This window comes from Larimichthys crocea, chromosome XV (assembly GCF_000972845.2).
Source record: "Larimichthys crocea isolate SSNF chromosome XV, L_crocea_2.0, whole genome shotgun sequence".
Taxonomy (NCBI): domain Eukaryota; kingdom Metazoa; phylum Chordata; class Actinopteri; family Sciaenidae; genus Larimichthys; species Larimichthys crocea.
Genome location: NC_040025.1, coordinates 3364368 through 3377286, shown reverse-complemented (window position 1 = coordinate 3377286; position 12919 = coordinate 3364368). Strand labels below are relative to the sequence as shown.

General features: G+C 38.9%; 3 protein-coding genes and 1 long non-coding RNA gene across 5 annotated transcripts in view; 3 read left to right on the top strand and 1 right to left on the bottom strand.

The window, feature by feature from the left end:
* LOC113747714 (uncharacterized) overlaps nt 1–2610 on the top strand; it is a 5015-nt gene extending 2405 nt beyond the window's left edge. The window contains exons 4-6 of the mRNA XM_027288535.1: nt 181–654; nt 1165–1307; nt 2599–2610. Of these exons, the coding sequence (XP_027144336.1) occupies nt 181–654; nt 1165–1307; nt 2599–2610 (629 nt within the window). The remainder of the gene's footprint in view (nt 1–180; nt 655–1164; nt 1308–2598) is intronic.
* Nucleotides 2611–2768: 158 nt separating this feature from the next.
* LOC113747689 (uncharacterized) lies at nt 2769–11611 on the bottom strand. Its single transcript, XR_003463787.1, has 3 exons — nt 11524–11611; nt 8466–8556; nt 2769–2850 (listed from the first exon to the last, which is right to left on the bottom strand). It is a non-coding gene; the product is annotated as an uncharacterized LOC113747689 (long non-coding RNA).
* Nucleotides 2795–6931, top strand: LOC109141601 (uncharacterized). 2 transcript variants are annotated; one of them, XM_027288279.1, is made up of 4 exons: nt 2795–2943; nt 3348–3397; nt 3727–3758; nt 5472–6931. In XM_027288279.1, exons 2-4 carry the CDS (start codon nt 3360–3362, stop codon nt 6854–6856), a joined length of 1455 nt encoding a protein of 484 aa, XP_027144080.1. In that variant the 5' UTR covers nt 2795–2943; nt 3348–3359; the 3' UTR covers nt 6857–6931. The 2 variants fall into 2 exon arrangements, with proteins under 2 accessions (XP_027144080.1, XP_019128100.2); XM_019272555.2 differs by having other exon boundaries at nt 3343–3397.
* Nucleotides 8628–12919, top strand: LOC104929896 (uncharacterized). The gene is made up of 4 exons (XM_019272553.2): nt 8628–8709; nt 9875–9929; nt 10157–10188; nt 11574–12919. The coding sequence occupies exons 1-4, from the start codon at nt 8691–8693 to the stop codon at nt 12908–12910; spliced, it is 1443 nt and encodes a 480-aa protein (XP_019128098.2). The 5' UTR covers nt 8628–8690; the 3' UTR covers nt 12911–12919.

The window sequence follows — 12919 nt, the reverse complement described above, 5'->3', positions numbered from 1 at the left end:
ATAATAATAATAATAATAATAATAATAATAATAATAAAGTGAATGAACATTTTCCAATTATTGCTTTTAGGATTTGTACAATTAAAACACAAAAGAATGATCTTTGGTCATTCTGGTCCACACCTCTGATGATACAGGTTCAGTCCTCCATACTAATAATGAGAATCCATTTGTCTTCAGGGTTGGCAGCAGTTATTTCCGTCTTTTGCATTGGACTGGTGTCAGGAGCTGCAGGAGGTCTTCTGCTGGGAGCGACAGCAGTCGTTATGCTTCAGTCCCTGGAGCTTCTGGCTGACAACAGGCTGTTCATGGAGCAGTTAGAAAAATACATTCTCCGCGATTATTTTTTGGGATGGAATTTACCAAGATATTTTCACTGGGAAAGAGATGAACTAGTGCACGACATCAAGATATCCATATTTGTAGTGATGTTTGGTGTTTTTTCCTCAACCTTGTCATTAGCTGCAGGTATCTATATTGGATTATCAACATATTCACTGGTGATTAAAATAAAAGGTGAAGGAGCGATGGGGAAGGCCCTGGCTTTGGCTGGCCTTGTGTGTGTCACAGGTGTCACTGCAACTGGATACATTGTGGGCTTTACTTTAGAAAAGTTTATATCCATTAGTTTACATGTTGATATTTACTTGTGGAGTTTTATTTCAGCAGCATTATTTTATGTTATGTTATATCAAAACAAGATGCTATCAAGTTCTTATATGCATATACTGCTAACTGGCGTGGTTCGTACATCAATTTCTACATCGTTTACAATTTTAATAGGTTTTTCATTGGCAATTAGGTTTAATCTTGTATTTGTTTTGATTCCTATCACTATGACTGTGAAAGCACTTGGAAAATCACAGTCCCTTAAACTTACCACTGCACCTGTGCGATGGATGTTGATCATTTCTGATGTATATTACATTGCAGGCTGGCAGATTGTTTCCTTACAGTCACCAACATCCACAAACATTAGCAGTGCTGTAGTAGAGGCCATTTTTGTTGGAGTTTTAGCTTCTCTGCTGTGGTCTGTTACTGTAGGAATGTCATTATTTGTGTCCTGGCAAAAAGATGGAGCATTTAAAATCTGTGCTACTGCTGCAGGTTTTGGTACAACAGTTTTAGGTGCTATAAAGATGACTCTTCCTGTGCTGGGTCCAGGTCCCACTATAGGAGCTCTGATAGGGGTTGCAGGGGCAGTAGGGGTTTCTCTTTCTGCAGCAGTGGCAGTAGCAGACCAGTTTGGACAAGCACTAGACCGCTATGGGGTTGTAGGAAGGTTGGGGCTGACAGTGGGGGCCGCTGTAGGAGCTTTTCTATCCTCATGTGCTCACAGCGGGCTGTCAGGGATGTTCATGGCTCTGTGTGCAGCTACAATTACTGCTGGAGCTTTTACTATACTGTTTTTACACCGCACATCATGGGAGTCTGAGAAGTTTGTATATGTAAACCGTATACGTGTAGTTCTCGTATTATGTACCTATACTGGCTTATTTTGTATAAATCATACAAAATTTTATGTGGCCATGTTTTTGTTATGTATTGTACTAGGACCACACATGTTGATATGGGACCATTGTTATATTGAATGGTTAGAGTTGTAGATGTGGAAACATTTCATGTGTCACAGTTACATAGAATAACAGAAAACAGAAACATACAAGTCCAGGATCTAATTGCTCTGTCAAACAAGCACAGGTTGAAAGAGTTTTAAAGATCACAGTCTGCAGAAGGTTTTGTTGTAACATGTCGTAGTTTTAACCCGTTTGAGAGGAGCTAGACCTGTGTCATGGCCACTGCCGTGTCTTCAGTTCTTACTCATGTGTCTCCTGTTTTCCTGTCTGCTTCTCTGTACACCTGTGTGCAATCGGCTCATCGCCAGTCCTGCTCTTTGCAAATCCGGGGACAAACTGTGGTTTCTGCTACTATTTAGTGTTGCTAATTAAAAATGTCTGGCTCTTTGTTTTGATAACGAAGAAAACTGCAGTTATTCTTGCACTCTTATTTTACATTAAGTCTATTTTGTACTCTGAACAAGGCTTATTGTTGCACCTGTAGCTTAGAGTCAATGGTGACACACTTGCATAGCAAGGAGTGTCCTCTGCTGCTGTTAATCTACCAGAACTGCAGACAGCTTTGTACAACTTTTGATTTTAAACATTTTACTTTTATATTTGAACTGAAGACACAATGTTCTTGTTCTGAATAAAGAATCTAAAAATATTTTTGTGGCAATTTAATTTCTCCAGGCTACATAAACATTTGAACAGCTACACAAAGCTCTGCTACACTTTGATCACTGATTTAGTGAAGTATGAAGCTCTTGTTCTCTATAATGGGATCATGTACAAAGTATTTTTTTATATAAAATTATAAAATAAAACACTTTTCATATGCTCTCTTCAGTTTCTCCTTTGTTTTACCATAATGTACAGCCATTGGGTGCTGCTTACTGGAACTTAGATCTCAGCTCCCAACCTGATCATCAACATTCTTCACTGAGCCAACAGACAAAATCTAAACAATCAGAAAGCTGCCTGGCATAGTCAAGCCCAATGTGTTTTACATGCCTGTGTTTTCACATGTCTATGTCAGGAGTTCTATTAGATCCTTTTGAAATATTTAAAGTAATATTCTAACTTTTATCAGTGGACTGTTGTAGTTCAACAAGTTACAGTTCATTTTCGTCTATGTGTGAATTTAAAGTTCAGCATGACGTGTGAAAAGAGTTAGACTGACAGTTACCTTTGTTGATCATATCTGAGGAATGTTCTTGTTAGAGAAGCTTGAAGTTCCAGTTTTGTCATCAAAACCATTCTACAGTGTTGAGCTTCTTTTATTCTGCATCTGAGGAGTCAAAAACAGTTTAGAGTGCGGGCTTTCCCGTGCATTGCCGTCATCTGTGAGCTGCTTCACAAACAATGGACCGATCTGACGCTGGTGAGATTTCTTTATGTCTCAACTCACTGCTGAGATTTTGGTCTCTGCCTTGAAGGATAAATTCAGTTTTTCTATCTTCAAACAGACAGTCAGGTGCATATTTTGTTTGCTGTAACCATTCCTCCTAATGTGCTTCCAATGTCAGTGATGGGGGTCAAAATACACAGTCCTCGTTCTGTGCAAAGATATTCCACTGTTTATTTGAAGTTAATATAAGGCTTTAGCAGTCTGAGTTCGATATAACACTGTGTAGTTTCATGTTGTTAACTGTGATCATTTGTAAAAATTGAAATCATCTTATTAATATCTTAACAGGGTTTTGTGTAGATTAACAGTCTGCATTATGGCAGAAGAGGATTATAAATGTAAATTTCTCTCTTTCATCTGATATTTTGTCAGATCAGTTGAACCCTCTGATGTCTCGGGTTCCAGAGGACAACAGCAGGGACAACAGGTGAACTAAAGACAGATCTTTTATCATTTCAGTAACCACCTGATGCTCATTTAAGTCAAAAACAATAACAGTCTATAATCGAGCACCTGTCTTTCTCTCACATATCAGATATGCTATCCATCCAGTTCTTAAAAGTAGTTTTATGTTTTACTCTAACAAAGTCAAATAAACTGAAACTATTTTAGTTTTTAGCAGCAGGTAAATGAATGGATTCTTTTATGATACTGATGAATGAATCTGAATGATATACATGTGACGGCAGTCTCACATTTACTTTTAATCTACACATTGCTTCAACCTTGATGTTATTATTTTATTCTTTATTACAGACCTTTCCCACTGCCTGCCTGTGTTTCCTCTGGTAAGTTTTGTGGATATTCTTAAAGTTGGCAAGTTGTGTACAAGTTGTTTTGCAAGTCTCTTTGGCTATGAAATTCTAATTCAGGTCCAAAGTCGAAAGCAGGATGTTACAATTCAATTCCAAGTCCAAACAAATTTGATATGAGCTCATTTCCATGATTTCCATGATTTGTCAAACCACATGACAGTTTTTTAAACTCTGGCTAACAGAAGGATGTGGCATCTCTGGATGTAGTGGTTTCCTCTTTCCTTTGTGTTCCTCAGCCTCATGCAGTGATCATAACATCCAATATTGGTTTTCTCCAATATTGTGTGCAGACATTATTTTGACTGAATCTGAATCTTTTAATGATATTATGAACTGTAGACAATGAAATCCACAGATTCTTTGCAATTTTACATTGAGAAACCGTATTCCTCTATTCGTCAACACAGTCTTTGGCAGTTGTGAACCCCTCCTCATCTTTACTTTACAAACTCAACCTCTCTGGGAATCTACTAACCTGTTGCTAGTTAACCTCATTTATTGTAAGATGTTTCACCAGCTGTTTTCTTTTAGCATTTCACATCTTTTCCAGTCTTTTGGGCGGGTGATTTTCCAAAAACAACAAGACTTGTCAGTTTCAACAACATTCACTCATAACTATTATTACAGGATTTCAAGATCAGCCACACAGGATTCTCCACTGTTGTTTCATTTTCTTTACGTGTAATAATACACTTTCCATCCAAAAACAATCATCTCATTTAATGTGTCAGCTGTCATACAGTTGCACACTAAGGAGGAAATTCATAAAGAACAGATTGTGACTGCTGATAGCAACACTGCATCTCAAAGTCCAAACTACAGCTGAGTGAAATTTGCAATACAGTGGTGCCTCGTTTCATTTTGTACAGTACTCCCTTAGCCAATCAGGACGGCGAATACAATGCACTTTCATACTGTACAGTACACTGTAAAAAAAAAAAAAGCATGCAAAATTACACTAAAAAAATCTGCGAAACAGCGAGACCGCGAAAGGTGAACCGCATTATAGTGAGGGACAACTGTAGTTATGTTTGGTAAATGTACATTTGCAATTTTTTGTATGTATTTTGTCACGAGTGAGCTTGAAGTCAAAGTGGAGTTGCAAGTGTTTTTTCATGTTGTCCAGTTAAACCTAAAGTTATTTGACTTGAGTACACCTCTGATGGTACTGGACAGGATGGATGGTACACACTGGCTCCTGTGTGCACCTGCATCTCACTAACAATGTGACAACACCACTATAAAATTCTATAGAGCCAACTACAAATGACCAAACTACATTCTTTGAAATGATAAAGTTGAACCAACCCCTTTCTGAAACTACAAAGCTTCAACAAAACTCATCATTATGAGTTTGTAATCCTACCTTTATGAAGGTAGGATTTGTTGCAGGAGTAGTTTCAGCTGAGTGCACCTAATAAACTGGTGACTGAGTTTAGTCGTTGATAGTCGACAGGGTTGATATATCTTAGTAATCTATTTTTATCCACTGTCAGGAAGATTTGTTATTTTTTGGTCTTGAACTTTGAGAGGCTATAAGGTTCATCTGAACGAAAAGGTTGAAGTCATGTGTCATTCATATTATAGTTGAGTGTTTTCTCATGAAGTCAAGCTCAATCTAAAATCCACAACTCTGATGATACAGGTTCAGTCCTCCATGCTAATAATGAGAATTTCTGTCTGCAGGGTTGGCTGAAGTTCTTGTCGTCTTTTGCATTGGACTGTTGTCAGGAGCTGCAGGAGGTCTTCTGCTGGGAGGGACAGCAGTCGTTACGCTTCAGTCCCTGGAGCTTCTGGCTGACAACAGGCTGCTCATGGAGCAATTAGAAAAACACATCATGGATAATGTTTATTACATTAAATATAATAACATTGTGTATGACATCTACATATCCGTACTTGCAGTGATGTTTGGTGTTTTTTCCTCAACCTTGTCATTAGCTGCAGGTATCTCTATTGGATTCAAAACATATTCACTGGTGATCAAAATAAAAGGTGAAGCAGCGATGGGGAAGGCCCTGATGTGGGCTGGCCAAGTATGTCTCATGGGTGTCACTGCAACTGGATACATTGTGGGCCTCACTTTAGAAAGTTTTCTCTCCATTATTTTTAATTGGACTATGTCTCTATGTTTTTTAATTTCAGTACCAGTAACATGGCTGGTGGTTCCAATGATCAGTGAGATCTGTTGTAAATCACGTAACTGCGATCCAATTATCTGGTGGTTTTTCACGCCACTTGCTGCAGTGATTACATTAGCAATAAGTTCCTTGTGTAAAATCAGGATATATCTTGTAGCTGTTTTGATTCCTACAATTATGGCTGCAAGGGAACTTGGAAATTACTTCGAACTAAGTAATGTAACTGTGCCATTGATGTTGATCATTTCTGATGTATATTACATTGCAGGCTGGCAGATTGTTTCCTTACAGTCACCAACATTCACAAACATTAGCAGTGCTGTAGTAGAGGCCATTATTGTTGGAGTTTTAGCTTCTCTGCTGTGGTCTGTTACTGTAGGAATGTCATTATTTGTGTCCTGGCAAAAGGGTGGAGCATTTAAAATCGGTGCTACTGCTGCAGCTTCTGGTTCAGCAGTTTTAGGTGCTATAAAGATGGCTCTTCCTGTGCTGGGTCCAGGTCCTACTATAGGAGCTCTGATAGGGGTGGCAGGGGCAGTAGGGGTTTCTCTTTCTGCAGCAGGGGCTGTAGCAGACCAGTTTGGACAAGCACTACGCCGCTATGGGTTTGTAGGAAGGTTGGGGCTGACAGTGGGGGCCGCTGTAGGAGCTTTTCTATCCTCATGCGCTCACAGCGGGCTGTCAGGGATGTTCATGGCTCTGTGCGCAGCTACAATTCCTGCCGGAGTGTTTATTAAACAGTTTTTTGAGTCCATACCTGTACATTCAGATTCCACATTAGGAGAAATGATTGTGTTTTTATTGTTATCAACATTGATCTGTTATATATATGGCCTCATAGCATTTAACCGCATCATTTCTTTCGAGATTGTAGAATGCAAGTTTTTACTATGTAGTATAATTGCATCTTTTTTTAGTTTGCTGTTGTGAAGAACAGACATTTACCATTTTATGTGTCACAACACAATACAAAACAAATTAACAAAAACAAAACAAATGACTATACTATACTATGCTATACTATACTATACTATACTATAAGAACAAGATACTCAATACCATTCACAGTAAAATAAATTATTAGAAGGGTTTCAAAAGCAGAAGTTAACTTTAATTGAGAAAATGCTATCAAGATGGAAGGTGGATGCACATTAACCACACATGTTGAAATAAGCATTCTAGTGAGGTTATGAGTCAATAGCATGCATGCATCCTCAATCAATGTTATGTCTCAATGTCATTCTGACAGGGTTATTATATCTCACTGATGAATTCCGCTTACAATCACAGATTGTTAGATTGTTTCATTGTATGTTTGTCAGGAAAATGTGTTTTTTTTATATATTTTTGTTTCATTTTTGGTCTTGGTGAGGATATAAACTTTAAGTGAAGTCATTGATACTGTAAGTCAAAGTGGTGTTTGATTTAGTCAAGTCAATTTTAAAGGTTGACTTGAGTGCACAAGTGGAGCAGGTAGTCTGTGTTATTACTGTGGGTTCTGGTGCAGCAGTTTTAGGTGTTGAATCTGCTTTTAGCTGTGCTGGTTCCGGGTGGCAGGGGCAGTGATGAGCGATAACCTGTGGAAGAAACTGTTCTTGTGTCTGATTGTTTATGTCTGCTGTATATGATTATTATTTTTATGAGTATCTCTTTTATGCACCATGTATATTGTGAGCCACTGTAAGAAGTTTCCCTGGTGTACGATCAATAAAGTCTATCTTATCTTATCTTACTGTTAAACCTTATGTATGATGACCTCTAGTGGCACTTGACTGACTTTTACAAGACATAACTGGGTTTGAAACAAACAAGTGCACGTGCAGTCTCAACCTCAGCCTCAGCAGGACACAGCGATAGGGTTTAAGAGATCACGTGATTTTGCTCATGCCAATGCAGATTAAAACCTGTCCTAAATCTTAAACTATTAAGAGAGCTGTTGCTAAAAGCTACTCATATTCTAGAGTACAGTTGGTGAAGCCATGCTCTCCATAATTCATGGCGTTGTGTGATCATCATATCATTAAAAGTATTGTTTGTTTTTGTTTCTATAGTGATCCTAAATGAATCAAATCTTTTTAAACTGGCCTCCTCAGTAGCTCTCTCTTGTTTTAACTGCAAACAACAGTCAGTGGGTGCTGCTTACTGGGAGATCTTACATGACAGCCAAGTCAACCTGATCAACTAGCTCAGAACCTGATCATCAACATTCTTCACTGGGCTAACAATTGGATAATAATTTACGGTAAATACCACAAGTGTGGAGCTGCCTACAGTCAACACCAACCGCAACCTCAGTGTATGACTCATAGTGTCATAGTGCTGAGTGTCATGACAGTTGAGCGGTCAGGAGCCAGACTGACATAGACTAAACTTTCTATTTGTTTTCCACATTGAGAATTTTAAAGGCAGTCTTTTTTAATATTTAAAGTAACATATTTAGTAGTACTTTACCAACCTTTCTCAGTGGGCCGTTTTGGTTCAGTAAAGTTGGTTGATTCCTGAAAAGATTTAGACTGACAGCTACCTTTGTTGATCTTACCTGAGGAATGTTCCTGAGAACCTTGCATTTCCAGTTTTGTGTTGGACTGATCAAAATCACTCTACAGCGTCGAGCTTCCTTCACTCTGTACCTGAGGAGTCAAAAACAGTTTAGAGTGAGCAGTTTTCATTGGATTTCACCATTTGAATAACATCACAGGAGGACTGTGAAGAAACAGAGTTTAAGACTAATATTTGCTGCCATCTGTGAGCTGATTCACGGACAATGGACCGATCTGACGCTGGTGAGCTTCCTTTATACTACACACTGCTGAGAGTTTGGGTCTCTACCTTAAAGGATAAATTCACAGTTTTTCAAGTCTTAAAACAGACAGTCAGATGCAGCTGTTGCTTGATGTAACCATTCTATCCTGTTTATACTTGTGTAGTTTCATGTTCTCTGCAGGGGCGGACTGGGGCAAAAAAATGGCCCAGGAATTTAGTACCTGACTTGCCCACTCAGGCTAGGGCGGCAGGTGCTGTCAATGTTGGCTAATGCCACTGAGCACTGTCTGACCCTAGTCCATATACAATAGTGAGCCAAACTAGCCGAAATGCATTGTGCAAATCATTGCTTCAGAATAAAAAAAAAAAGCAGATTTAGTTCTGACTGAGGTTACTATTATTGTAATGGCAAGAATGGCTGGAGTGTATGAAACTGGTCTAGTGGGGAGCTGTGGCTGGAGAGCAAAAATGAAACTCGTTTTTTAAAATCTTTTGGTCTGGACCAGCCTTTTAAGGGCCGTTTCCGCCTCACCATGGGGCTCTTAGGGCACACTTTCTTCTTCCACCATTTCTGCCCTATTCTCATCTGTGTTTTGATAGCTGTACTGTCAGATATTAAATATGAAAAGAGACTCCCACATGCTTGAGCTTTACACATGTCCTGAGATTTTCAGCCAACTATGATCATGGAATATATTAGCCTACCCTTTACAGCAGGTAGCCTACACACACACACCTGTTGCTGTGCTGTCTCTGTCCCTCTGTTCTCTGGACTGGACTGCCTGGGCCTGATTAATGTTCATCACTAGCATTAATTAGTCACTCCTCTCCCTCATAGACGGTAGAAAAATGTAAACACACTAACATCAGCGCGTCACTTAAGCACCATACAGGGCTGGCCCACTGACCCACCGGTGAAACTCCCGTTAATCCCCTAGGCCAGTCCGCCCCTGGTGGTGGGCCGCCGGCCACCCTGGAGTACCAGCCGTTCTGTGATTCTCCAGATCACACACCTGGCCAGTCCGCCCCTGGTTCTCAGCAATCATTTGTGAAATAGAAATCATCTCATTAATATCTTAACTGGGTTTTCTGAAGATTAACTGTATTTTGGCAAAAGATGATGATAAATGTAAATTTCTCTTTCATCTGTATCAATCTCTTTTTTATAAATTTTTTTTCCCTCAGATCAGCTGAACATTCTGATTCATCCAGTTACAGCAGACAACAGGAGGGTCAACAGGTGAACTAAATCCTTTTTTTAATTTTATTTCAGTAACCACCTGATGCTCAGGTCAACACAACACAATAAAACAGTCAGTCCTCCAGTGCCTGTCTGTATCTCAGATAGTAGATAAGCTATCCATTCAATTCGTAAAGGTAGTGTTTTATTTACCTGTAATAAATTCACATCAACTCATTTACTCATTGCTCACAACCTTGACATTGTTATTTTATTTTTTATTACAGTACTATCACACTACCTGCCCGTGTTTCTTCTGGTAAGTTTTGTGTGTATATTCTGGCATAAAATAATGGTACTCAAAGTTTGTTATTTTGGAAGTCATAATGAAGTCTCAAATCAGGTCCCAAGTAAAGAACAGCTAGTCACAATTCAAGTCATAGTCCTAAAAAAAAGAAGTCCTAAACAAGTTTATATGCATTTATTTTTAACAGTATGGTAATACTGAAGAAATTAATTAATGAATTAATTAAAATGAATTAAAATTTGTATTCATTACAGTACTTTCAAACAAGCTTTATGACAATAAACAGGACACGTGTTTAGAATTTAGTGGCATCTAGCTATGTAGTTGCTGATTGGAACCCCCTCACTTCACCCTCTCCTTCACACTAGAAAGCATAAACTACAGTGAGTGGGAAATGCATGAAAAATGCAAAAGTCCTCCTTGATGTAGTTCACCACTCAACATAACATACTCCATGAAAGAGAATATTGGCATCTATAGATATAATTCTACGATAACAAAAACATAATGATTCTTATTTTCCGGTGATTATACCCCTTAGATCTTACACACTGAACCTATTGGCAAATTCTGTGATATAATTACAATCATTTGTACAACCTGAGCTTTTGTTAAATACGGTTGTCTTTATAACTAATCCTATAAACATTTATGTACTAATTGGTAACAGCAAAAAAGTTTTCAAGTAAATGTAATGCTGCCTGGCTTATCAACGTAATTTTATTTGAAACTGTTTTAGAGAGGAGATGCTGCAGTTGATGAACTGTCTGGCATTAGTGTTTCATTTGGTGTAGGCGAAATACCAGGCACACCTGTCTGTACTGACATGTGTCCTATCCAGGATGTGCACACAGCAGGGGAGTAGAAAACACATGGGCAAAATGTAACAGTTTTTAGGATTAGAAAAAACCTGCAAGAAAGTGGTTAAAAATAAATAAATAAACTGTGATAATTCAACAGCAACAGAAACTACATTATCCAAAGTGATGAAGTTGAATCAATGCTTCTGAAACTGTTTCAAAAAAGAGACCATGAAGGAAGGTTTGTAGTAGAAACTATCTGGTTTCTGGGAGACAGGGTTGTTATATCTTAATGATGTAATCTGAGATGTCATCTCTTGTCTTTCTGCACTATCAAAGACTTTTTCTTTCTCTTCTGCTTGCGTACAGTGATGTGTACATGTCTGCTGTCAGATTCATTGAATTTCTTTGTCAGGAAAATTAGTTTATCGAGTCAAAAGGTCAAAGTGAAGTCATGAATCACTGATATTAAAGTCAGTGGTTTTTGAGTTAGTCAAGTTTAAAGTCCACACCTCTGAAGGCACTGTACAGGATGGATTGTACACACCGTGATCTTTCAGTCCTCCGTACTAATAATGAGAATCCATTTGTCTTTAGGGTTGGCAGCAGTTGTTTCCGTCTTTTGCATTGGACTGGTGTCAGGAGCTGCAGGAGGTCTTCTGCTGGGAGGGACAGCAGTCATTACACTTCAGTCCCTGGAGCTTCTGGCTGACAACAGGCTGCTCATGAACCAGTTAAAATCTCAAATTAGGCTTACGTATAATGATTATTATTCTATTGAACATACTGACATTCACATATCCGTACTTGCAGTGATATTTGGTGTTTTTTCCTCAACCTTGTCATTAGCTGCAGGTATCTATATCGGATCATCAACATATTCACTGGTGATTAAAAAAAAAGGTGAAGCAGCGATGGGGAAGGCCCTGATGTGGGCTGGCCCAATATGTCTCATGGGTGTCACTGCAACTGGATACATTGTGGGCCTCACTTTAGAAAGTTTTCTCTCCATTAGTTTTTATAGTGCTATTTTGCTGTGGTTTGCTATTCCAGTAGTAGTAGCACCTATGATTCAGATCATAGATGAGTTTTGGTTTAAATCTGATAGGAACATTTTCTGGGGTTTTATACAAGGTGCTGCATGGTGTGCATCTGTAAGTTTTTATATGCGGTCAAACCTTCTAGCTGTTTTTACCCCTATTATAGCTTCTACAGCTATTATAGTTGCAAAGGTACTTAAACAATCACAGTTCCTCACACTTACCACTGCACCTGTGCCATTGATGTTGATAACATCTGATGTATATAACACTGTAGGGCAGCAGATTGTTTCCCTGTCACCAACATTCACAAACATTAGCAGTGCTGTAGTAGAGGCCATTTTTGTTGGAGTTTTAGCTTCTCAGATGTGGTCTGTTACTGTAGGAATGTTATTATTTATGTCTTGGCAAAAGGGCGGAACATTTAAAATCTGTGCTACTGCTGCAGGTTTTAGTACAGCAGTTTTAGGTGCTATAAAGATGACTCTACCTGTGCTGGGTCCAGGTCCCACTATAGGAGCTCTGATAGGGGTTGCAGGAGCAGTAGGGGTTTCTCTTTCTGCAGGAGTGGCAGCAGCAGACCAGTATGGACTAGGCTGCTATGGGATTGTAGGAAGGTTGGGGCTGACAGTGGGGGCCCCTGTAGGAGCTTTTCTATCCTCAAGCACTCACAGCGGGCTGTCAGGGATGTTCATGGCTCTGTGTGCAGCTACAATTCCTGCCGGAGCTTTTACTATACTGTTTTTACGTTCCAAATTATGGATATTGTTTGTGTGTTTCTGGATGTGCTTATATACAGTCTTCATATCACTTACCCACACCTTTTGGTACAATAGTGTACTATGTGTGTTTAGTCTAGGTTGTGTGTATATATATATGTTGTTTTTGTTATAAGGAACATTT

Bases quoted from the DNA above. Each gene is read 5' to 3' on its own strand.
- LOC109141601 (XM_019272555.2), top strand. The intron at 3,398-3,726 runs GTGAACTAAAGA...TCTTTATTACAG, and splicing joins GACAACAGCAGGGACAACAG to ACCTTTCCCACTGCCTGCCT. The intron at 3,759-5,471 runs GTAAGTTTTGTG...TTCTGTCTGCAG, and splicing joins GCCTGCCTGTGTTTCCTCTG to GGTTGGCTGAAGTTCTTGTC.
- LOC104929896 (XM_019272553.2), top strand. The intron at 9,930-10,156 runs GTGAACTAAATC...TTTTTATTACAG, and splicing joins GACAACAGGAGGGTCAACAG to TACTATCACACTACCTGCCC. The intron at 10,189-11,573 runs GTAAGTTTTGTG...ATTTGTCTTTAG, and splicing joins ACCTGCCCGTGTTTCTTCTG to GGTTGGCAGCAGTTGTTTCC.